Genomic DNA, 24,956 nt, shown 5'->3' on the forward strand with positions numbered 1-24,956 from the left:
TATCAGTCTATCTCATTCCATGTATCTCATCTCAACATTTAAATAGTATTCAAATATAAACATTTTTCATTTTCAAATTTTCAAATTTTTTTATCTAATCATTATAATTTTCTCAAACTTACAAACAAAACACAACAAAAAGTTCAACATTTTCAAATTCTAAATTAAAAATAATATTAAAAATAATATTCTAATAATATTTTAATTTTATAATATTTTTATTCAATTTCTCTCATTTATCAAAATTCTATAAAATATCTTAATTCAAACAATTTCATTACTATTTACAAATTATTTCAATGCTATTCACAAATTTTTCATCTCATCTATGTAAATAAAGGAGGCCTGAATCAATTGGTAAAGAAATAAATCCAAAACTGGTCTAAACCTAAGCAACCCAAAATATTTTTATGTTATATATTTTATTAGCGATGATTGTTGGGATTCATTGCATATGAATCACCCACTAGGGTGTTGTAGTCCTAGTAAGAATTTGTTATTGTAGGTTATTAGGATTTTTTAAGAGAAAACCTTGGAACCAGTCCGTCCATCCACTCCCAATTAATAGCCCATCAATAATTAAGTGACATATAGGCTTCCCACCACAATTATCATATGGATGCACAACAACATATTCCCACCACAAAAGAACATATGAGAGAGTGAGAGAGAGAGAGAGAGACGAAAACCATTTTGCAGAAAAGTACTCCAGCCTTTAATTCCTTCTCTCAAACTTCTCTCTCTCTACCTTTAAAGATTCTCAAATCTCACCTCCTCTGTCCTTTGGTGCTAAATTTCTCTCAAAATATCATCTTTTTATTTTTTCCTCTACCTTCAATTACTCTCAGATTCTCACGCATTCATCCTCCAACTTCTTATTTTAGGGAGAAACAAAGAGTGTGACTTGTAGATCTGAGTTGAGCATTGTTTTGGCTTCACATGCATGAAATCTGTGGTGTGTGGGAATCCTTTGGTGTGGTTTCCATAAGGTGCCCACCATTGTATTTTATTTTTTTTGGTATGAAAAAGTTGAAGAGAGGAAGCTTGCGGTGGGGTTGCTGGTGTCCTGTGGGCTGTAGGTAGCGGTGGCGCTGTGGTGGAGGAAGCTTGCGGGATTGTCGTGCATGGGAAGAAATTGTGCTTTGTTTTTTAGCAACAAAAGCAAAGGTTTGTTGGGTTGTTGGGACATGACATCTGGGCTATTTTCATCTCATGGTGCAGCAATTTTTTTTTTTTTTTTTTTGGTGGCAAGGGATGGTGGCACACAGTGGGGCTTTGGGCTGCTATGATGGTGGTTATTGCTGAGTGGGTTAATAGAGGCTAAACGTAGTGCACTAGTCTTTCTCTCTATATGTGTGTGTGTGTGTGCAATGGCTTCTAGATTCGAGATTGATGTGGAGGGGCTATTGTGGGTCTATCATGGAGGATATTGTAACTCACGACATGGAGGATGGAAGTGGAGAAGTAGATATTGAGGGTGATGGTGGAATTGATCTTGCTATACTTCTTTTCTATTTGAGAGTTATATTGTGTGAATGAGGCTATCTTGATTTGGTGAAATTTCTAATGTGGCAGCAGATGAAAGGGAGCCTGTTATATGCACATAATCGGTCGGACTGCTTAGAAGTGGAACTCTTTTTTTAATCCAACCACAATAGTCATTTAACGAATTTGAGAAGGTAACGAGTTCGAGTACTTGGTATAGCCAAATTTGGATCCGGGTTTCAAATGCGGCCTAGGTACCCGTCCGGATTAACCCAAGTTATGATTCAGGCATATACTCGATCGAATCTGACTTTTTGAACCCCAAAAATCTGAGTATAAACAGATTTTGCAAAAACTAATTTTTCTAAAAGACTTATATTTTATTCATTTTTTAAGCAAAAAATAGTGTTAAAAACATTACAAAGGGAATGAAATAAATCTAAAAATATTGAACATTGTTCATAAAAATAAACATAAATGAAAATGGAAAACTATATTTTATGTCAAAAATAACTAAAGCTATAAACAAGTAATTAATTTTTTTAACCAAATTCATGTAAAAGAAAGAAATTTAATATTCATCAGGTAAAATACATGCAACACATACAATGCTTCCATTACATACTACATTATCTGAGTTTTCATTGGGTCATGTGACCTGTTGTAAAAAGAGTGGTTTGTTGATCTTGATGACACTAAACTATTAATCAATTTTTCTAGCATGACCAAAGCCCCAACAATACTATTGAACGACCCACAACGATGGTTTGAGCTTTGATATGGTATTCGAATGCTCATCTCTGAAATAAATAATAAATAAAGAATATAAAATATAACTAAGGATACAACGATTTACGTAATTCGACATAAATCCTACTTCTACAGATCGTTTGGGGTGAAAATCACTATGTTTGATAATTGTACAGTCTCTCACTACCTCACATATCTTTCAATACAATGAAGGAAATTAAAATTTGGAAGGAGGTTGAAGAAGACGTCTTCTTCATGGAGAGAGAAAATCTAAAGAGTCTGTTTCTATGTGTAGAAAAGTAGTAGAGAGTGTCAACATTTATAGATCAACTCCTTTTAGAGATGTCTATTTCCTTATTTAGAGTATCTTATTTTGATTGGACTAGTTGAGTCACACTTTCGTTATGTCACTTCCATCCTTATTGCATGTGATTTAACTTATTTTGGCTTCATATCTTTCATATCCCCTCTCTTCCTTTATCCTTGGTAACTAGCCTTGAATGGGTTGGACGACCTAATTCATTTTATAACCAACAAGTAGAATAGACAACAATAAACCATAACAGATAATTAGAAACATTAGATACAAGTTTAAAATACTTTAAAAAAAGTTGGACCTACCATATTTAGTGAGAAAAAATGAGAAAAATGCTTTGGTCAGTAAAATATTTTACAAAAGTAATCATATAAGAGTTAATCTTCAAAACGATCTGTCTGTTGATGTTCAAAAGCCAATCCACCAATAAGTGACTTACACGTAGCCTCCTCGGCTTTCCTACCGTGTGCCCCCACCGCACGCATGCAATGGATCCCTCATCCCTTCACTCTCCCTCCGAACCTAGATACGAATTTTCATCTCCCCACTCTCTTCGCCCCCTCTCTCCATTGTCAACGCTCCCTCTCTCCGTTCTCACACGAGGAAGGCGAATAATGAAATGGAGGCTTACCACATGAGAAACAGAGGCCACTGAGGGAAGAAGTGCACTGTGCGGCTGCAGCTCTAGGCAGTGATGAAGCTGAGATTGGTCCAGGTGAAAAATCTGTTGATGTTCCGATTTTTCTGTTCTTTTCTTCCTAAGTTTTCTTGGCAACCAAGTAGAGATGAGTTTCACTATGATTTTGAATGGAATGTGGTTTGATTGGGGGTTGATTTCGGTAGCCTGAAGCAACCATCCAATCTGAAGCCAAACCTAATAATTGTTGGAAAAACTTTCCCCATATTTACTTCCTTCCCTCTGGTTCACAACACCCATAAGCGTGCATACAACTCCCAAGAACCTGCAGAGAACCTAGAACAATCACCAATGGCTTTTTTTGAGTGCGACTTTGAACTCATGTAGCTATTCAAGGCCATTGAATTCGAGAAGTTTTTTTTTGGTTTAAAGCTGCTCTCGCTCTCTCTCTCTCTCTCTCTCTTTGTTTCTTTGTAAATGGCGGATGTTATTCAATTGTCGTTTCATTCTCTTTGCTTCTCTCCTTCTCTGCTCACCCCCTTTGCATCCTCCTTCATTGTGGGTTGATTTTGGAGAGGAGATGGAGATGATCGAGGAAGATGGGGGAGATCGGCGATAGAGATGGGTGATGGCGGAGATGCTTGGCGACTGCGGTAGGAGAAGAGATTGAGAACATGGAATGTGAGAGGTTTGGGGTCATACAGATGAATAATCTAGTGTGATGCACTCCATTGGCTTAATGTGAAATAAGTGAGGTGTCAAAATTTAATTGGGGGCTGTTTATGGGTCAACAGCAGACCGACTGCTCCAAAGTGGTTATGATTATATAAAGAAAAATGCTAGGATTTTTTTGCCCGATTTATTTTTTTAATATTCTTTTAGTCTTTTTTTACTTAGTGATTAAGAAAATATTTTTTAATAATATTGTGATTTTTTTTATTTTTTAAAATATTTAAAAGTGTTAAAAAATGATGTAAAAAAATAAAAAAATCTTTAATTTTTTTTCACATCATTTTTTAACACTTTTAAATATTTAAAAAAATAAAAAAATTCACAATATTATTAAATAATATTTCTTAATCACTAAGTTAAAAAACTAAAAAAAATTAAAAAAAACCAATTGGGCAAAAAAATTGAGAGCCCAAAACGGGCTCCCTCGCATTGCTCTTATATAAATTGATTTGACTTGATATAATATATCAAATTATAAAATAAATTTAATATTTCATATAAATTCGTATTAATTTATAAATTTATTTTTACAAAATTTCTTTAGAATGACAGCTCTTCTCAAAATGGATATTTCCTATTATAGAAATTTCAAATATTGAATTACAAATTACAATTAACTTTTTATTTTGGAAAAAACTCAGAACTGGTCGGGTTAGAAATCCCAATTTACACTGGCCAATATAATCTCGACATATATGAGGTTTATATATTTTATGGTGGGTGCTAATTTACTGAAGCAGTTCTCATCCTTTCTCTATACTCCCCCCACACCTTCTCCTCCCTTATTTTCCTCTCCCTTTTTTCCTTTTCTCTTCTCTACACAGTGCCTCTCTTGATTCTCCTCTCCTACATCCTCTCCTTTTTCTCCTCTCCGTCGAGTGCTTTAGACTAACAGGTGGTGGGCTATTAGCAAGTAAGTGAGATACATCAATTGTATTGCAACCAACAGAGGATTTCCCTCAATCATAACCTTTAAAAATATCGAGAGTGGTGGGTGAAAGATTTGTTGACCGTTTCTCGTTTCTCACGGAGACGTTCGTGAGAATGAGTCTATCACTTAAGAGTCCTTGAAGTGGTCCACTACTCTTCCATCACGTTCATAAACTGATCCCATGAAAATAGGATCATGTGGGACACGTAAACACCGAAGTTTGATGGAGGCTTCGGCTATAAATATAGTGTTTGGTCCCCAGACTCATTCACTCAATTCTCTTCGGTAGTACACCATCTAAATAGAGTGGAGAAGAGTTTGGAAGTGCCAAACACAGAGAAAAACGTAGCAAAAACAGTGAATAGTATCAATGGCTGGAGGTATTTTTCTTAGCATTAAAACCTATCAATTCTTGTTTCTAAAGTGTTATTCCGCATTCTAGAATTTTTTTTAGTCTAACAGTTGGTATCAGAGCACCGTTTACCTCTGCCTTGGTGTTTAAACTCAAAACTCGGTTCATCTATGTTTTTGGCCGAAAATTTTCAAAATTTTTAAGTTTTGATTTGTAGATGGTTTTGATTTGAAAGAAGTTTAGAAATAATTTAGAAATAGTTTTTCTAAACTTTCTGTGATTAAAAACGTGATTTTTGACGTGAAAAATGGTCTGAAAATCGTATTTCTACGTGCTGTCTGGAGGTTGAAGACGACCCAAACGACATGTCATTTTCAGCCTTATTGAAAACGACATGTCGTTTAAGAAGGGAATGTTTCATTCAGTAATACTAAACGACACGTCGTTTTCAATTTGATAAAAACGACATGTCGTTTACTTCAGGAGTCTGTATCCCGTATAATGATAAACGATAAGCCATTTTCAATTTGATAAAAACGACATGTCGTTTTGTTCGGAAGCTATTTAACAAGTATGAAACTAAACGACACGTCGTTTATAAGGTTAATAAAAACGACATATTGTTTACATGGCTGGTTTTTTCTTTTAAACAATAAGGAAAACGATACGTCGTTTTTCCGGAATGGAAAAAAGACAGGTCGTTTACATGGGTCTGTTTAAAAAAAAAAAAAAATTCCACTTTTATTTAGATAGCTTGAAAAGTGGGTTTTTTGGGCTCATGCCCTTTGTGCTTATAATTTTTTTTTAATTTAATTATATGCAATTTGGATAATTGTAGTGTAAATTTGTTTATTATGCTCATATTTAGTTTGCATGAATTGATTAATTTTGCTTTATATTAATACATGCAATTTTTGGATGAGTATATAGTTTAAAGCATGAAATTAAATGTTATGCATAATATTATAGTTTTGATTGTGCAATATTTATGCTTATGTTGTGAGTATATTTGTGCATAATAATATGTTAGTATTATGTAATTCATAACATTAAGCTAGTCTTATGAAATTTAATGTCTAGTGATCTATATAATTTTAATTAATTAGAGAATAGCCACATCATCTTTAATTAAGAAAAAATATTATGATTGATTAGGATCACATAAAGAATATTAGACATTAATTGTAATTAATTAGACTTAATATAATAAATTTTATCCCACATGAATTTTTATTATATTTATATTATTAATTAGGATAAAATATCAAGTTATTCATAAATTACCCACAGGAATTATGAATTAAGTAAATAATTTGATAGTTTTATCATAAAAGTCTAAGATAGAATATACATCAAATCATAATATACCCTTTAGAATTATGAATTAAGTAAATAATTTGATAAAATTCTATCATATAGATTAATTGGATCTACTTGAATTAAAAATTTAGCCCAGAGGCAATTTTATGTCATTAGATTCAATTTTTAAGCATGATTTATATTGGTAAAACATGAATATTTATTTAGGCCTCAATTTTAACGTAAGCATGTAATCTATATGCAGTTACACAACTTACAAATTCTCTGATATTCGTTATGATATCCCTGAACTTAAGGGAGATAATTATAAGGTCTGGAAGGAGAGAGTTCTTCTTCATTTAGGGTGGATGGACATAGACTATGCTATTAGGAAAGACGAACCACCAGCACTCACTGATACCAGCAATGCAGCAGCCATCGCACTTTATGAGCGATGGGAGCGATCTAATCGCTTAAGCATGATGTTCATTAAGACTAGAATATCTGCTGGTATTCGTGGTTCTGTTGATCAGCATGAAAAGGTCTGAGACTTGCTAAAGGCCATTGATGAACAATTTGTCACTTCAGACAAGGCACTAGCAACCACCCTAATCATGAAGTTCTCATCCCTAAGGCTCACTAATGTGAAAGGTGTGCGTGAGCACATCATGCAAATGAGGGAAAATGTGGCTTAATTGAAGAAACTCGAGGTTGAAATGTCGGAGTCCTTCCTGGTGCACTACATCTTGAACACCCTCCCGCATCAATATGGACCATTCAAAATCTCATACAACACACATAAGGATAAATGGTCAATTAATGAACTCATGACCATGTGTGTTCAAGAGGAAAGGAGACTGATGATGGAACAGGGTGAAAGTGCAATGCTGGCAACGCATGAAAAGGGCAAATCTCAAGCCAAACTGAAAGGAAAAGGCAAAATAACTCCCCAATGTGGTATTAAGAAAGATTCCAGGTGTTTTTTCTGTAAAAATAAAGGACACATGAATAAGGAATGCGCCAAATTCCAGAAATGGCTTGCAGACAAAGGTAATCCAACCTCACTTATTTGTTATGAATCTAATATGGTTAATGTCAATATTAACACATGGTGGATTGATTCTGGATCAACAATCCACATTTCAAATTCCTTGCAGGGTTTGCAAAACCTAAGGAAGCCAGTTGGAAGTGAGCGAAGCATCTTATTAGGAAACAAGATGGGCTCGCATGTGGAAGCTGTAGGAATTTGCTATTTAATTTTATCTAGTGGTTTTGTTTTAAAGTTGGAAAAGACCTTTTATGTTTCAAGTTTCTCTAGAAACTTGATTTCAGTTTCAAGACTAGTACATTTTGAATATTCCTTTAATTTTTCAAATTCATCATTCAGTTTATTTTATAAATCTGATTGTGTTGGGAATGGTATTTTGTCTGATGGTCTTTATTGCATTAATTTACAAAACAATACTACTTATGATTCAATGCATGTTCACACTGGCACTAAAAGATGTGTTATTAATGAGGATTCCTCTAAATTATGGCACCGGAGATTAGGTCATGTCTCCATAGATAGAATTAAAAGATTAGTAAATGAAGGGGTACGTAATGCTCTAGATTTTACTGATTTTGAGCCTTGTGTGTACTGCATAAAAGGAAAGCAGACCAACAAGTCAAAGAAAGGTGCCAATAGGAGTTCAGACATATTAGAGATCATACATACTGATATATGTAGTCCAGACATGGACTCACATGGTCAGAAATACTTCATCTCTTTTACAGATGATTACTCACGATATATGTATCTCTACATGCTTCATAACAAGAACGAAATTTTAGATGCCTTTAAAATATTTAAGGCTGAAGTAGAGAAACAATGCGATAAACAAATTAAGATCATGAGATCAGATAGAGGTGGAGAATATTATGGTAGATACACAGAGAATGTACAAGCACTTGGGCCATTTGCAAAGTTTCTTCAAGAGCATGTGATTGTTATCCAATACACCATGCCTGGTTCACCAGACCAGAATGGCGTAGCAGAAAGAAGAAACCGAACATTATTAGACATGGTGCAGAGTATGCTTAGTAGCTCCAATCTTCCTAAATCATTGTGGGCTGAAACACTTAAGACGGCAGTGTATATATTAAACCGAGTTCCAACCAAGGCTGTTCCTAAAATGCCATTTGAATTATGGAAAGGTTGGAAACCGAGTTTGCGATATATGCGCGTTTGGGGATGCCCGTCTGATGTGAGAATTTATAATCCACAAGAGAAGAAACTAGACCCAAGGACCATTAGTGGGTATTTGATTGGATATGCTGAAATGTCTAAGGGTTATAGATTTTATTGTCCATCTCACAGTACTAGGATTGTGGAATCAAGAAATGCAAAGTTTCTTGAAAATGACTTGATCAGTGGGAGTGATCAAACCAGGAACATAGTTTATGAGAATGATCATTCAGAATCTCAACCTTCCACCTCAAGTGATAGATTGGTTATTGTTTACAATATCCCTCAAGTGCAAACTGGTGTTGAACAACCAATCATTGACATTCTACAAGCTGTTGACGACGTTCTAGTAGATCAAGTAGTTCAAGAGTTGACAACAACTTTTGGACAACAAGTTGAACCACATACTTCTTAGGAAGATGATGGTGCAACATTAAGAAGATCTATTAGAGCAAGGAGATCAGCAATTCCTAGTGATTATGTTGTGTATCTGCAAGAATCTGACTATAACATTGGAGCCGAAAATGATCCTGAGTTCTTTTCACAAGCTATGAGTTGCAAAAAATCAAAATTATGGTACAATGCCATGAAGGAAGAGATGAATTCCATGAAGAGTAACGAAGCCTGAGATCTTGTTGAGTTGCCTAATGCTGTGAAAGCCATTGGATGTAAATGGGTCTTTAAAACTAAAAAAGACTCATTGGGCAACATTGAGAGATACAAGCCAAGACTCGTTGCTAAAGGATTCACTCAGAAAGAAGGAATTGATTACACGGAGACTTTCTCTCCTGTATCTAAGAAAGATTCCTTGCGTGTTATTTTGGCATTGATAGCCTATTTTGACTTAGAGTTGCAACAAATGGATGTGAAAGTAACATTTCTCAATAGAGATCTAGAGGAGGAGGTTTACATGAAACAACCTGAAGGATTACACTCTAGTGATGGTGAGCAATTAGTTTGCAAGCTCAAGAAATCCATATACGGTTTAAAACTAGCATTCCGACAATGGTATTTGAAATTCCATCATGTAATTTCTTCATTCGGTTTTGTAGAAAACATTATGGATCAACGTATATACCAGAAGGTCAGTGGGAGTAAAATCTGTTTTCTTGTTTTATATGTGGATGACATTTTGCTAGCAACCAATGATAAGGGTTTGTTGCATGAGGTGAAACAATTCCTCTCTAAAAATTTTGATATAAAGGATATGGGTGAGGCATCTTATGTCATTGGCATTAAGATCCATAGAGACAGATTTCAAGGTATCTTGGGTCTGTCTCAGGAAACCTATATTAATAAAGTTTTAGAGAGAAACCGAATGAAGGATTGTTCACCAAGTGTAGCTCCCATTTTGAAGGGTGATAGGTTCAATTTGAACCAATGCCCAAGGAACGACCTTGAGAGGGAACAAATGAAGAACATTCCATATGCTTCTGCTGTCGGAAGCCTAATGTATGCTCAAGTCTGTACAAGACCTGACATTGCATTTGCTGTAGGAATGTTGGGACGATATCAGAGTGATCCAGGTTTAGACCACTGGAGAGCTGCAAAGAAAGTAATGAGATACCTTCAATGAACCAAAGAATACATGCTTATGTATAGACGAACGGACAATCTGGAAGTAATTGGCTACTCAGATTCTGACTTTGCTGGCTGTATTGATTCACGTAAATCAACATCAGGATACATATTTTTTATGGCTGATGGAGCTATATCATGGAGGAGTGCCAAACAGACTTTGACTGCCACTTCCACTATGGAAGCCGAGTTCGTCTCTTGTTTTGAGGCTACTTCACATGGTGTATGGCTTAAGAGTTTCATTTCTGGGCTTAGAATTATGGATTCGATTTATAGGCCATTGAGAATGTATTGCGACAATTCAGCTGTTTTTTTTATGGCTAAAAACAACAAAAGTGGAAGTCGGAGTAAACACATCGACATTAAATATTTAGCCATAAGGGAACGTATTAAAGAAAATAAAGTGGTCATTGAGCACGTAAGCACTAAACTAATGATTGCTGATCCTTTGACTAAGGGCATGCCACTGTTGAAATTCAAGGATCATGTAGTGAACATGGGACTTGGTTCCATTATGTAATTTTTCATTGTATGAACAATGTTATTTTAATGAAATTCATAAATATTTTGATATTTTTTCTCATATTGATATGCATCTTAATTTAAATTTTGAGAAAAATTCATCTGTGTTGGACCATGAATAAACATAGGATTTATTCATTAAGAAATTGTTCCCACATAAATTATAATGTTTAAATAATAAATACATAGTAATACATGGAAGGTAATACTCGTCATTAGAGGACCTATCGTCATGATTCATGTATTTATTACTTAAATGAAGATTATCGATATGTTTAAGATGAAATCTTAGATTAGGAGTGTGGACCAAGTGCGAGAATGTTGACCGTTTCTCGTTTCTCACGGAGACGTTCGTGAGAACGAATCTATCGCTTAAGAGTCATTGAAGTGGTCCACTACTCTTCCATCACGTTCATAAACTGATCCCATGAAAATAGAATCACGTGGGACACGTAAACACCAAAGTTTGATGGAGGTTTCGGCTATAAATACACTGTTTAGTTCCCAGATTCACTCACTCAATTCCCTTCGGTATTATACCATCTAAATAGAGTGGAGAAGAGTTTGGAAGTGCCAAACACAGAGAGAAACGTAGTAAAAATAATAAATAATATCAATGGCTGGAGGTATTTTTCTTGACATTAAAACCTATCGATTCTTGTTTCCACTCAAATCCAACAACCTCAATGATTTCAATTCAGCAAAATAATTTTAGACCATTAGTGAGTGCGGGGTTACCGATGAGTGCAACCTTGGTCTTCTTGGTCTGCTGCACAACAGCCACAGAGGCCCTTATGATTCCCACACCATGTTTCCTTGTATAATTACGAAGAAAATCTGGTGTCTTAAGGCAGGGCGAAGAGAATCCGGAAAAGGCCTCCATTGAGAGAGAGAGAGAGAGAGGGGCAAGGAAATGAGTTTTGGCCTATCATCGAGAGAGGGAAGTGAGAAAACGGAGGAGAAAGAAATAAAGAACTGTGTGAATGATAAGTCTCTACAAATGATTCTATTCTTCAATTTGCTACAATTCTTACGTGTCATCTCATTATTTGTGGGTGTAAAACAGAGAATTTCACGCATCCGGCTGGTAGCCTCTCCCTTTTATTTTATTTTAATTTTTTTGGATCCTTCGACGAGCCTCACGAACAGGACCACTCTTCTTCTTCCCTTGGCGGCCCAATTTCAAGCCCTCAGCTATCTGTTTCGTAATCAGAACATTGAAATCTGAGGTTCGTTGCTTTTGCCTTCATTTCCCATTCTGTTTCTGTATTTGACGCTTCTAATGCTTTCTCGGTACCTTTTAATTTCCGTTATATCGCTCTCAACTGCGTACCTTTCTTTCCTTTCTCTAATGTAATGCTCAATAGTTTGATAGGTATATGTTTATTGGAGTATGCTTTCGTTATTTTTAGTGATTTATTACCATTAAGTCGAAAGTTCATTTGAATTTCACAGTTCACCCGTGTTTAGCGTGCCGCAATGATTATGTCAGTTCCTAAACTTTCAAGACGAGTTGGTGATTGGATTCTCAAAGAGCTCTCAAGAGGTCTATAGATGTTTCTATAGCGAAATCTACAATTTAAATTTTAAAATACATGAAGTTACTCACAGCAACACGAGTAATTTTGATATATTATCTTTGATTCTGAATTGTGGGTTCTTTTTGGCAGGAGAATCTGCACCCATTATAAGAGCAGGACATGTTCAAAGGCCTTACAGCCAATATTTGAAACCAATTGTCAGTATCTCCAAAAGCTTCTTATTTATCAGTTGCTTTTTTAGGCAACATCATTGTCTATGCTTTTCATTCTCTTTTCTGATCAATAAGTGCGTATTTAGTCACCGAAGTGTTCAAAGAATAAACAACATAGATGCAACGATCTAAATGGAATGTTAAGGGAGTTGTATTCACCGCTCACTTAACATAAGATGACACCGTTCTTGGTTCTGTGGATGTTGGATGTTGGATGGGTTCTTTAATTGAATCAGCTGTCATACCTGGAATCTTCAGTAGTTAAATTCGATATGTCACTGCTTTCACTTTTTTAAATTATTTTATATAAATGCCAGTCATAGAACATACGAGGATCTGTCTAGACAACCTTTATTAGTCATGGCTTCTTATACGGGCTTAGATGGAGGACAGTGTGATCACTGAGTGGAGTGGTTGATTATTCCTTTTTCCCTTCTTTATTTTGTGGCGACATTAGATATATATATTTTTGTAGAATTGGAAACCTGGTGGTGGTTTTCTGGATTTTTACACGAGTTTATTAGTTATTGTGCCCCTTATTTTCATCTAAATATAAATTTCTTAGCAGTTTTGTCCACCAGAATATTTTTGTTTGGATTACAGTGGTTCCTGAAATTGTACTCGCGCAGTTTTACATTCTAGTTATCATTTGTAAGTGGTAGTCTCTTTCCCATTTGTTGTGCTAGGAAATTCCTTCATCTGGAACTTTCTATAAGCTTGAATGAAGCAACTTTATTGTAAATCATAGTTTAGGGAGGGTAGGGGTCTACTTAATTATATTTAGTCAAACCCTTTAAAGGAAATAATTATGGAGGTATACCGTCGAGATTGAGTGTCCTTGGAGGATGCTGGCCAATGCAAAATTTATTATTTTTGTGGTGTGGATGGTGTTCAGAGGAAGTAAATGAGACATTTGAAGTGAGATTTTGGAAGAGCATCCCAAGGGGTTGGGGAGAGTTCTCAAGTTTTAGTAGATATGTGGTGAGCAACGGCTCAAGGATAAATGTTCGACAAGTGTATGTTTTGGCGATCAAGACCCTTGAGGCAGTTTATTTAGAACTTAGGTTTGCTCATCCAAGGAAGCTTTAGTGATGGATCATTTACAATTGGGCAATGGCTCATCAACATCAAAATATTCTAGAACTTTGTTTTGAGGCAATTTATTTAGAAGTCTGGTTTTGTGAGCTATGTAAGAAGTTTCCAAAAACATCAAATTATTCTAGAACTTTATTAATAAAACCCTTAACATATATTTCAATAATAACCCTTTTCCCTTATTCCTTCTTGCGTTCCATTTTCTTTTCATTTTTTCTTGTTAACTGGGCATTCTGGTATTAGTTGTTTGGTTTGTGATGGTGAAGGCGACGACGGGAGAGGTGACGACAGAGGCCTCTACAATGGTACCTCACAGCTCTTCTGAGCCAGATAACGCTGATGAGTACCTAGGTGCTGGCTCTCTAGCGCATCTGAGCCAGATAACGCCAACGAGCGACAAGGAAGAGGCTGCCACCCCTCCGACGATGACATCCTCTTTGGCGAAGGCTACGTAGCAAATGGATGATGTGGATGATACCCGAGACCTATTTTTAGAGGAATTAAGGGACGTGGGTGTAGATGAAGGGTTTTCTAAGAGCCGTATACTGATACAAGGTCCTCAAAATGGGAGTATGAGAATTTTTTTGAGGGTGAGCTGAGGACGCCGCTAGTTTCGTAGTGGGCTAACAGGGAGGGGGAACCCTTTCCTCTTAACTGTATGCTTCCAAATCAGTCTAATGTTTCGAATTGGGTTCTACAGAAGTTTAAGGAAATTCAATATTGTGTAAGAATGGAGTGTGAAGGTTTTGAGGAGCAATTTATGGCACTGCTTACAGCCATTGAAGCTGCTCATGTTGATCCTAAAAAACCAAATTCTAAAAAACAGAGGGAGCTAAAGAGGCTAACGTCGTCTCTTAATTATGAGGGTAGTGCAAGTCGTGAGAGATCTAAAGGGAATGAAATAGCACCTATTTTATGAAGCCTAAAATTGTTTGTTGGAATGTCCAAGGGCTTAGCGAGGCAAATAAACATATTAGTATAAAAAATTTGTTTCGTGAGTGGAGGGTAGACATTGTATGCTTACAGGAAACCCCGAATTGAAATATGTTACAAGAAGAATTGTTAGAAGTATATTATCTTGCAACTGATGGGGCTTCAGGATGTGTATTAGTGATGTGGGATAGAAGAATGGTGGAGAGAATGGAGGACTTTAGGGGAGTACATAGTGGCATGCTCTTTTAGAAGTGTGGAAGATAACTTTATGTGGGCCTTTGCTGGTATCTATGGGCCAAACTTGGACAGCAATAAAAGTATGTTATGGGAAGAATTAGCTGGAGTATTTAGCTGGTAGGAATTACCATGGTGTATAGGTGGTGACTTTAATGTTGTAAGATTTCCAAGTGAACACTCAGGAGATAGTAGAATGCGACCAGCAATGACAGAATTTTCAGAATTTATTTTTGACTTGAATTTGGTGGACATCCCTCTCATGGGAGGGGATTCACGTGGTCAAATAATCATACATGGTCTAGATTTGGGAAGTTTAGTATCCGAAAGTATGTCAAGGGAAGCTGTCTGGTCTGTGCACGGATCATTTTCCTATTTTGCTTGATTGTGGTGGTATCCAAGGAGGGCATCGATATTTTAAATTCGAAAATACGTGGCTGAAGATTGAAGGTTTTGTGGACAGGGTTCAACAATGATGGTCCTCATATTAGTTTGATGGAACCCTTTGTTTTATTCTTGCAAGTAAACTGAAAGCTTTAAAAAATGACTTGAAGACTTTGAACATGCACTCTTTTGGCAATATAGGGGAACGAAAGAAGTCCATATTGGAAGAGCTTCAGGAGCTAGAGAGGACATAGGAGGGCTGGGTTCTTTCCTTGGAAGAAATTTCTCGAAAGTCAAGAGGTGGTTACTGAATTAGAGAGGGTTATTTTGCTAGAAGAGATTTCGTGGTGTAAAAAATCTAGAGCTTTGTAGTTGAAAGAAGGGGATCAAAGTACAACATTTTTTCATAGAATGGCCAATTCTCACAAGAGAAACAACACATAGAGATGCTGAATATAGAGGGTGCAACATGTACCGAGGCCCCTATAATTAGAGATCATGTTGTTGGGTTTTTTTGAACATTTGCTTACAGAAATGGGGTGGCGGCCCAAGCTCAATGGTTTAGCTTTTGATTCTATTGACCTACAGGATGTCTTGAGGTTGGAGAAGCCTTTCGAGGAGATGGAGGTTCATGATGTGGTGAGGAAAATGGCCAAAGACAAGGCACCTGGGCCGGATGGATTTTCTATGGGATTCTTCCAAACTTGTTGGGAAGTGGTGGAGGACTTAATGAAGGTGTTTCAGGAGCTGTTCATGGCTGGAAAATTTGAAAACAACCTTAACGCCACATTCATAGCACTAATTCCTAAGTAGATTGGAGCATCGGATGTCAAAGATTTTCGGCCCATTAGTCTTGTGAGTGGGGTGTATAAGATCATCTCTAAGGTGCTTGCAAACTGTTTAGGGGATGTGTTGGGGGAAAGATTATAACAAAATCCCAAAACGCATTTGTATTTGGAAGGCAAATCCTAGATTCAGGCCCCGTTTGGATGTTGAACTTATTTTAGATGAGTTGAGTTCTTTATGAATAGTAGTGGATTGAGATGGTAGAGGGAATTTTGTGAGCCCACTTAAGATGAGTTTAGATGTGTTGGGAAGTTGAAAAAGGTTGTGGGTCCCGCATGTAAAGAGGTATTAAGTTGAAAAAGGTTGTGGGTCCTATGTGTAAAGATGTTTTGAGTTGAGATGAGTTTAGTGATTTAAGAGTTGGGTATTTGAATGTTAGACTCAGCTTAAAATTAGACTGAACTGAGTTTAGTCCAAGTTCCAAATAGGGCCTCAGTCTTCATTGCCAATGAGTGTCTAGATAGCAGACAAAAATTTGGTAACTCGGGGGTCCTATGTAAGTTAGATATGGAGAATGCATATGATAATGTTAATTGGGATTTCTTACTCTACTTGCTTGGGAGGTATGTGCTCGTGGAGAGATAGTGCTCATGGATTAGATGTTGCATATCAACAGCGAGATTCTTTATGCTAGTAAATGGTAGTCCAATTAGCTTCTTCAACAACCATTTTTCCCTATCAAAAAAATTAGTTCTCGAAGTCTGAGACAAGGGGATCCACTGTGCCCACTCTGTTTTGTCATAGTTATGGAGACACTGAGTAGAATGACTTTGCCGTTGGTTTGCAGTGGTTTCATGGCTATTGGTTGGTGACCCCTCTAGGGGTATTATAAACATTTCTCATTTGTTATTTGCAGATGATACTCTTATATTCTGTGAGGCAAAACAAAACCAATTGCGGGCACTGAGGGCACTCCTACTTTGCTTTGAAGCGGCATCGGGTTGAAAGTGAACCTTGCAATAGGATTTTATATGAATGGGAATAGCTTTTCCATAGCTATGTAAATGAGTGTGGATAATTTCAATGTTAAATAAATGGGCAAAATCTCCAATTTCTACCGAAGAATCTCCTAGCTTAATTTGGGGATCCGTTGATAAAATCTAGGGATTCTGTCCATTCCCGTAATTTGCAATTATCCATTCCTGTTTCCATAGTTTTTGGAATAAACTTGCTTTTCAACAAAATTACACTTTCAGTTAAGAGGAGATGTTTTGTACTCATAATTTTCCTGTTCCATGAAATAGTTTGGACGTCAAACAGAAACAAACATGTTCCAGGGAGCCTTATTTCAGAAGCATCATCATTTCTCTACCATTACTGCTGACACTGCATCTGAGGTAGAGAGTGAAGAGAACAAAAAGTAAGTTCTGGTTGTATAAAATGGACTGGAAGAATTTCATGGTTACAATTGTCCCATGAATTTATATTGTACCCTAGTGGTGAATAATTTAGTGTGATATTATTAATGAGTCTAATAAATAGATGACTTAGGCCTCATTTGTTTTCACAATCATTCTTCTCATCTCATCTAATCATTACAACTTTCTTAAATTCCCACACAAAATAAAATACTTTTCATCTAATCCAGCCATCCTTAAATCTAAAACAAAAAAATCTATAGCTCTACAGTACTTTTCATCTAATCATTTGCCTAGATTTGAGTGAAAAAAATAAAAAGCACAAAATCAAAACGACTTTTACAACAACAAAAAAAGACAACTGTTAAAAAGTTAATATTCAAGCAAATTTTCAAATCTTCCTACCCACTCTTCACCAACCCCAATACAAATCATATCTTAACAAATTTCTCTTAAAACAATTCTCAAAACTTTCACAAAACCTAACAAAATACATTGCCAAAGTTTTCTAAATTCTCCACAATTTCCTAATTCAAACATACCAGTGTTGTTAAAAGCGCACTTAAAGTGCAAAGTACCAGGGCCAAAGCCCTTCGTTTATCAAAAGTGAAGCACATTTAGAAAAGCATGTTAAGCGCTTTTTGGGGCTTTTTGTGTGAGCTTAAAGTGCAAAAAAGCGAGCTTTTATAATGAAAAAAAAAAAAAACTATAAAATATAATTTCAAGACCCAGAAAATGATGTGAGAAAATATTCTCAAGTATTTTAGATGATATCGAAGATACTTACATACCATACCTTCAAGGACTTTTATATTGGCAATAGGCTTCTAATAGGTCTACTAAGGAGTGGCGGGAAGGAGGCTTAATTCTCTAGAGGTGCGGCAGATTGGGCTTGATTTAGGACTTGTTTCGTTTGAATAAAACTCTAATATGCGCTAGCTAGAAGGGGATTGGGTTAGGCCTCATCTGTATTTCTTGAAGTTCCTGAGAATAACCAGATGCATCCTATTCTTCTAGAAACTCCTGCAACTGACTGGTTGTGATCTACTTGTGTTGTCAAACGGACCCTTATACTTTAAAAAGACTAATTAATATTTCAATTGGAGTCCTTTGAAATCATTATAAAAGGTAATAACTTTTTCCTCCAAGGTAATGCGAGATTACAATCCTCAATCAAGATTAGCAATTCTTTTTAACTGGACGCTTTATTTTTTCAGGATATCTGTCACATTTGTTGACAAGGAGGGAGAGGAAAAGCAGATTATGGTCCCCCTTGGAATGTCCATGTTAGAAGCTGCTCTTGAAAATGATATGGAACTTGAAGGCAAAGATTCTGATGTTTATTTAGTCGTGTTTTGAACCTTTACCTTAGCTTGTACTTTGTTCTCCTATGATTAATGCCATCTAGAGAAATGGTTTTGCTGAAATTCATTTCTCATAAATAGGGCATTTTTGGACACAGCTCTTGATGGACCATTTTAACTGTAACATGGGGCTGCTCTTGCTCTCCCCTTCCCTTTATCATGCTTTGTTTTTCTTGGGAGACCGAAGTTCTTCTTTCGGGCAGAGAATTGATGGATAAATCTTTTCCTTGTGGAAGAACTTGTTTTCTTTGATCATCATTATAAAATCTAATGCTCTGCTTTCAATGTCTTTAACAGGAGCATGTGAAGGCTCGCTTGCCTGTTCAACGTGTCACGTGATTGTTATGGTATGATTTTGGCTATTTGTATCAAAGCAAGGATACTTTTGGAATTTCTTGTGTTTAGTCCAACATTTTATACAGTTGAAATTTGAGGGGCTAACCATCGAATCGTATTTATGGTAGGACACGGAGTACTACAACAAGTTAGAAGACCCTACGGATGAGGAAAATGACATGCTGGATCTGGCCTTCGGCCTTTCTGAAACGTAGGTTCCTTTTACACGAATGATTTTTCATGATGCCCTATGCCAGATTAAATGCTATTTTTATTTTGATTTTTTTTTTCTAGTTTTTTTCTTTTTGTTTAAGCGACTTGGTAAGATTTAAATCTATGTTCTGGATCTTTCAGGTCTCGTCTTGGTTGTCAAGTGATTGCAAAACCCGAACTTGATGGAATTCGTTTAGCAATTCCCACTGCGACAAGAAACTTTGCAGTTGATGTTTAAAGTTCCAAAACCGAACAAGGGTTATACAAATGACACTGAAATTGTTTGCTGAGAGAAAGGACTCAATCATCCCAATTTTGTAGCTCTTATATTCTATTTGATCAAAGAGAACCGTACCATTTGGTTAGTGGTCAGGGTTTTTTTTTTTTTTTTTTTTTTTTTTTTATTGGTTACAATGTTGCTTACTTAAGGTTGCTGACAAAAATTACTGGATTTATCTTAAAATAGGATGCGGCGTAAATGGGGCTTTTACACCCTTCAAATGGGGCACAATCAAAACTTATATTTGTTTTTTTTTGTTTTTTTTAAATGATGGTGGATGTCGACTGACAGATTTGGGCCAACTCCAAAGTGTATAATTTCACCTATCGATGAGCCAATATAGTTCTTCGTAACTGTACACTTCCATTTCGAGATATTTTCAGGGTCAGCTATAGCTTGCAACGCCACTAGAAAATCGCCTGCAATGACTACTTTCTTGATTTGTTTGGCCTGCATATCTTCTAGACCGATGTACATTGTCGTGGTTTCGCCTTGATTTGGATTCTGGCTTTCGATGTGCTTTGTGATAACAAAAATTGGAGTACCATCTTCTGATCTGCAGATTGTTGTTGCTGTACTACCTGTATTTCTTACGGCTACTGCGAAGAATAGTATGTAATGTCCTCTGAGTGTAGCTTTCCAATTGTGGCTCTCATTCACTTGTTTATTGCCACATGTATTACAATGTTCCTTATAAATCTTTAGAGTGATAGAAATAAAGGTATCAATATTCGGGCCAGGGAATCATGAACAACCTTATTTCAAAGGAACTAGATGCTATCCATAGCATTAATGGCAAAGATTTGGAATTTATGCTCATCATTACTAGGAATGTTTAGCTTCTCAATAGGAGAGATTATGCATTCTAACCAGTGACCGAATTCATGTTTTGCAAAATGTGAAATGTTCAAGGGCCAAGGGGACTATCTCTTGAGGATTCTAGTAAAGGGGCAAGAGAAGAACAAATGAGATTGAGTTTCCTCTTCACTTTTACAAATAGGGCATTGAGATTCATTATCAGTCAAAGGAATGAATTTTCTAGTCAAAGCTCTAGTGGGAATGATATCGTTTAGGATTTTCCAGCTTAAAAGTTTAAGCCTATCCTGAACCTTGATTTTCCAAATGTTTTTCCAAATTTTTTGTTGCTCATGAGAGGCATTTTGGTTATTAGTAATGGTTGCATAGGCTGACTTGACTGAAAATTTCCCTGAAGAGTGGTGCATCCATTTAATTTTGTCTTCTGATCTGTGAAAGTTTGTTTTGGCTAAGAGAATTTTTAGAATTTCATTCACAGTATCCAGGTGGAAGAGAGCTTGTAGAAGAATGATATTTCATCTTCTAGATTCTTCCATGGTAAGCTCAGCAACGGTCATGGAGAAGTCTTTTTCTATGGACATGTTTTTTGGATTTGGTTGGAAGTTTGGAATCCAAGGATCAGTCCAAACTTTTATGTTGATACCATTATTTATTTGAAAACAGACACTCTTATTTATAAAATATTTTTGGTTAAGGAAGCATTTCCAAATCCAGGAATCATAAGCTTTTGAGAGTGTTAAAGAAATTTGAGTTATTCAAATATTTTCCAGATAGTGCATTTTTCCAAATGGCAGTGGTCCCATTTATCATATTCCAACCTAATTTGCACAAAAGAGCTTTATTGTAATCAGAAGTCCTTCTAAGACCTAGACCCCCTAAAGATTTGGGCATGCAAATGGATTTCCAAGACTTTGACGTGAAGTTTTTGGATTTTTCAGGGGATAAGCCCCACCAAAATCTGGAAGAGGATTTATCAATTTTCTTGGTGACATTCTTTGAGATCATAAGAGTAGAAATGGCATAGGATGGGATGGAACTGGCAACAGAGCAAATTAGAGTGGTTCTACTAGCCTGGGAGAGTAATTTTGCCCTCCATCATGCAAGTTTCTCAAAGTTTTTTTCTTGAATTTCTTCCAAGCAAATTTTTTTGAGGCTTTGAAGGAAAGGAGGAGACCTAAATATTTTATCTTTGATGATGCAATTTTGTATTTGAAAAGATCTTTTATCTCCATTTTGTCCTGAGTCGAAGTATTATTACTGAAATGAATGGAAGACTTGTTGGTGTGGACTTTTTGACCGGAACATGAAGTATACTTTTCTAGGCAGTTCAGGAAGCCTTGAAAATTTTGAGGAGAGGGTTTTCCAAATAATATGAGGTCGTATGCAGACAGAAGATGGGAAATGGGTGTACTATTTATGCTTATTTTTATACCCTTACAGAGCCCCATGTTTTCATCTATATATATGAGCCTAGTAAGGACTTTAGTCCCAAGATGAAAAGGAAATGAGATAGGGGATCACCTTGCCTGAGTCCTCTGGAGGGGTGAAAAAAGCCACAAGGGTTCCCATTTATAATCACAGAGTAAGAAACAATAGTGATGCATTCTTTGATCCAATTGATCCAGTTTCTGTGAAAACCAAGAGTTGAAAGAATTTTCAAGATAAAGTTCCATTCCATAAAGTCAAAGTCTTTTTCCATGTCAATTTTTACAGCCATAAGCCATTTTTTCCTTCTTTTCTTTTTTAAGTGATGAAAAACTTCTTGAGTGAGGATGGTGTTATCTTGGACGGCTCTTCTTGGAACAAAGACAGTTTGATGGGGAGAAATGATCCTTGGCAGAATTTTTTATGGCTGCAATAAAATCAAAATTGATGATGTCCCAATACTGTTTGTAGGAGAGACCAGTGAACCCATCAGGACTAGGTGCTTTTGTTGAGGGAGTACTTTTTAAAGTGGTAACGATTTCCTCCTTAGATGGGATTTCACAAAGAAAATTATTATCCGCCTCAGAAATTTTTTCAGGGAAGAGTTCTTGTAGATCCACTTGTGTGTTTGGGTTGGAAGAATTATAAATATTTTTGAAATGATCCAAAAAATTATTTTGAATGTCGTTTTGATCAGATGTCCAATGGTTGTGGTTTAGTTTCAGGCTTTCAATGAAGTCCGATCTTCTTTTGATGGTAGTTGACAAGTGAAAGAATTTTGTATTGAGATCGATCATGGTTAACCATTGGAGTCTAGATTTCCACCTCCATAGAATTTCTTCTCTCCTAAGTTGTTCATTGAGTTGTTCTTTTAGGTTCGCTTCAAGAAGAGTTTCCTGATTGGTGGGATCTTTATTCTGAATCTTGGACAAGGCTTGATTCAAATTTTTTATAGAGGTTTGAATATGTCCAAAATGATTTATGTTCCAAGTTTTTAGAGCTTTTTTCACCTCTTTTAGTTTTCTGGAAAGGATGAAACCAGGGGAACCTACAAAGTTAATGCTCCAACCTTTATGAATCACCATTTGGCTGGTAGGATCTCTAATCCAAAATTCTTCAAACTTAAATGAATTCCTTTTGTAGCTTCTTCCCATAGTGTCTAATAAGATTGGGGAGTGGTCTGAGGAGATGATGGGGGGGGGGGGGGGGGTGCTGAAGAGTGGCATTGGGAAAGAGATTCATCCATTGATGGTTTCCAACCTCTCTATCTAACCTTTCTTTGATATTCCTACAACCATGTCTATTGTTAGTCCAGGTGCATTTTGGACCATGATAACCAATGTTGACCATCCCGCTAGTATCCATATAAGCTCTAAACCCATTTGTTCTAGAGGAACAAGCAAAAAGTTTACCTTTAATTTTTTCAGATTGTTTAATCACAGAATTGAAATCCCCTATGCTAATAGTAGGACCATTGAAATTCGAAGTTTGTTGTTCAGAGTGTCCCAAAAATTCCATTTTTTATTGTAATGAGCAAGGCATAAACAAGGTTTAAAAGCCATGGATTATGAGAATGATTCGAGTACACAAACATGGACATTACATTACTATTCATAAACACTAGTTCTACATCTATCCCTTGGTTCCACATAAACAAAAGCCCACCCCATCTACTATTTGGTGGGATATTTACATATAAGTTAAAACCTAATCTATTTACAATAGTACGAGTATTTACATCAAGCAAAATTGTCTCCAAAAGGAAGACTACATCAAGTTTCAGAAACCTGATATTTGCCCTCAAATTTCTTAATGTACAGGGTCGGGCTAGTCCCCTGCAGTTCCAACATAAAGTCTTTATTTTTCTTTTGGTGGCAACATAAGCCCTGCCACTTCGGCTTCATCAGTGAGAGTAAAACAATTGGATTTTTGGTCTGAGATGCATTCCCCATGTGCAGGACATCCTGTGATAAGGGGAGAACCAGGGTCTTCTTCCTCTGTCTGCTTGGATTTCCACTCCTTGTCTTTGTCCTCTGTAGGTATTTGGCTATTGGGATCTCTCCTCTTCAGTCTCTGAATTTGAGTAGTCTCCATGGTCTGACCTACCTTGTTTGGTGTTTGAAAAAATTGATTCCTCTCCAGGAGAAGCTGACTCCCCTTGTCCCTCATGAATATGCCTTTTCTTTGTTTCAATTCCCAGATTTTCAAAGTGAGTGTTTTATGTTTTTGAGTGTTGTTTTGGTGATGAGGGTAGTCTTCGTGAGTTGAGCTTGCTAGGATATGTGGTGTAGAAATCATTTGTGTGGTTCTGATTGTTTCTGTTGGTTGATTTGGGGCCTGATCTGAGTATTGAGTTGGACCAAGAATTTGATGGGCAGGGTTTGTGAGGGATTTTTGCATTGGGAGTGTGAGTCCAATTGTTTTAACAGATGGGTATGTTTTGTTTGGCTCAATGGCTGGGATTGAGGGGCCCAGTTTGGTTGAGTTTGAATGGGACTAGGATGGGCTTTGATTTTCGAATGGTTGGTTGGCTTTTATGGCCAGACAGGATCTGCTATATGGGATGACCGGGAGGGATATGGAGTGGGCTGGTCGGTTTGCAGTCACTTCTGTTGGGCTTTTCAACTATTCAAACTAAGCAATAATATTCTTGAAAATGGAGTTTGTTTCGGTCTGAGATTTCTAATCAACATGGTTGCTGGTTTTTCCGAAAGTGAATGTTGAATTGACGGGCATTAATGGGTGTGGGCTGATATTAAGGGATGAGGGCATGATACTCACCATTTGATCTTCACTGTTTTGATGGAGGGAGTGGATTTTCTTGTGCAATGTGAGAGGGGGACAATCAGAACTGTGTTGATCTTGTAGAGAGATATGCCATACCATCAAGGTGTTCCTTGCGCAATCTTCATTAAAGAGAGTCTCATCTGATGTCAGTTGCGTTTGGAAACTGCCACATGTGCTTCTCTTTCCATCTGTTTTTGCATGCATACTGTAGTGCCTTCCATGGATGGTTGGTACTATTGTTCCGAGGCTACTGCAACGATCCATTTCATCTTGTTTCTTCAATTGCATTTCTTCCTCTTGATG

At 36.5% G+C, this 24,956-nt stretch overlaps 2 protein-coding genes across 5 annotated transcripts; both read left to right on the top strand.

Annotated features, from left to right (window-relative positions):
* The first annotated feature begins 6,790 nt into the window (after positions 1-6,790).
* On the top strand, positions 6,791-7,911 carry LOC121251676. Its single transcript, XM_041150993.1, has 2 exons — positions 6,791-7,552; positions 7,660-7,911. The coding sequence occupies exons 1-2, from the start codon at positions 7,219-7,221 to the stop codon at positions 7,692-7,694; spliced, it is 369 nt and encodes a 122-aa protein (XP_041006927.1). The 5' UTR covers positions 6,791-7,218; the 3' UTR covers positions 7,695-7,911.
* A 4,017-nt stretch (positions 7,912-11,928) lies between these two features.
* LOC121251677 (2Fe-2S ferredoxin-like) lies at positions 11,929-20,268 on the top strand. Of its 4 annotated transcripts, none has more exons than XR_005938078.1 (9): positions 11,929-12,058; positions 12,285-12,375; positions 12,500-12,567; positions 17,319-17,434; positions 18,650-18,756; positions 19,094-19,143; positions 19,261-19,343; positions 19,487-19,706; positions 19,812-20,268. XR_005938078.1 is itself a non-coding variant. In XM_041150995.1 (8 exons), exons 2-8 carry the CDS (start codon positions 12,309-12,311, stop codon positions 19,581-19,583), a joined length of 588 nt encoding a protein of 195 aa, XP_041006929.1. In that variant the 5' UTR covers positions 11,929-12,058; positions 12,285-12,308; the 3' UTR covers positions 19,584-19,710. The 4 variants fall into 4 exon arrangements, 2 of the variants coding, with proteins under 2 accessions (XP_041006929.1, XP_041006930.1); XR_005938079.1 differs by lacking the exon at positions 19,812-20,268 and adding an exon at positions 18,878-18,995 and having other exon boundaries at positions 19,219-19,343; positions 19,487-19,503; XM_041150995.1 differs by lacking the exon at positions 19,812-20,268 and having other exon boundaries at positions 19,487-19,710.
* The last annotated feature ends 4,688 nt before the right edge of the window (positions 20,269-24,956 follow it).

Source organism: Juglans microcarpa x Juglans regia, chromosome 2S (assembly GCF_004785595.1).
Source record: "Juglans microcarpa x Juglans regia isolate MS1-56 chromosome 2S, Jm3101_v1.0, whole genome shotgun sequence".
Lineage (NCBI taxonomy): Eukaryota > Viridiplantae > Streptophyta > Magnoliopsida > Fagales > Juglandaceae > Juglans > Juglans microcarpa x Juglans regia.

Coding starts and splice junctions, on each gene's coding strand:
- LOC121251676 (XM_041150993.1), top strand. CDS start 7,219: ATGTCGGAGTCCTTCCTGGTGCACTACATCTTGAACACCCTCCCGCAT. Junction 7,553..7,659: donor GAAATGGCTTGCAGACAAAG/GTAATCCAACCT, acceptor AATTCCTTGCAG/GGTTTGCAAAACCTAAGGAA.
- LOC121251677 (XM_041150995.1), top strand. CDS start 12,309: ATGATTATGTCAGTTCCTAAACTTTCAAGACGAGTTGGTGATTGGATT. Junction 12,568..17,318: donor GCCAATATTTGAAACCAATT/GTCAGTATCTCC, acceptor TCCATGAAATAG/TTTGGACGTCAAACAGAAAC. Junction 17,435..18,649: donor GAGAGTGAAGAGAACAAAAA/GTAAGTTCTGGT, acceptor TTATTTTTTCAG/GATATCTGTCACATTTGTTG.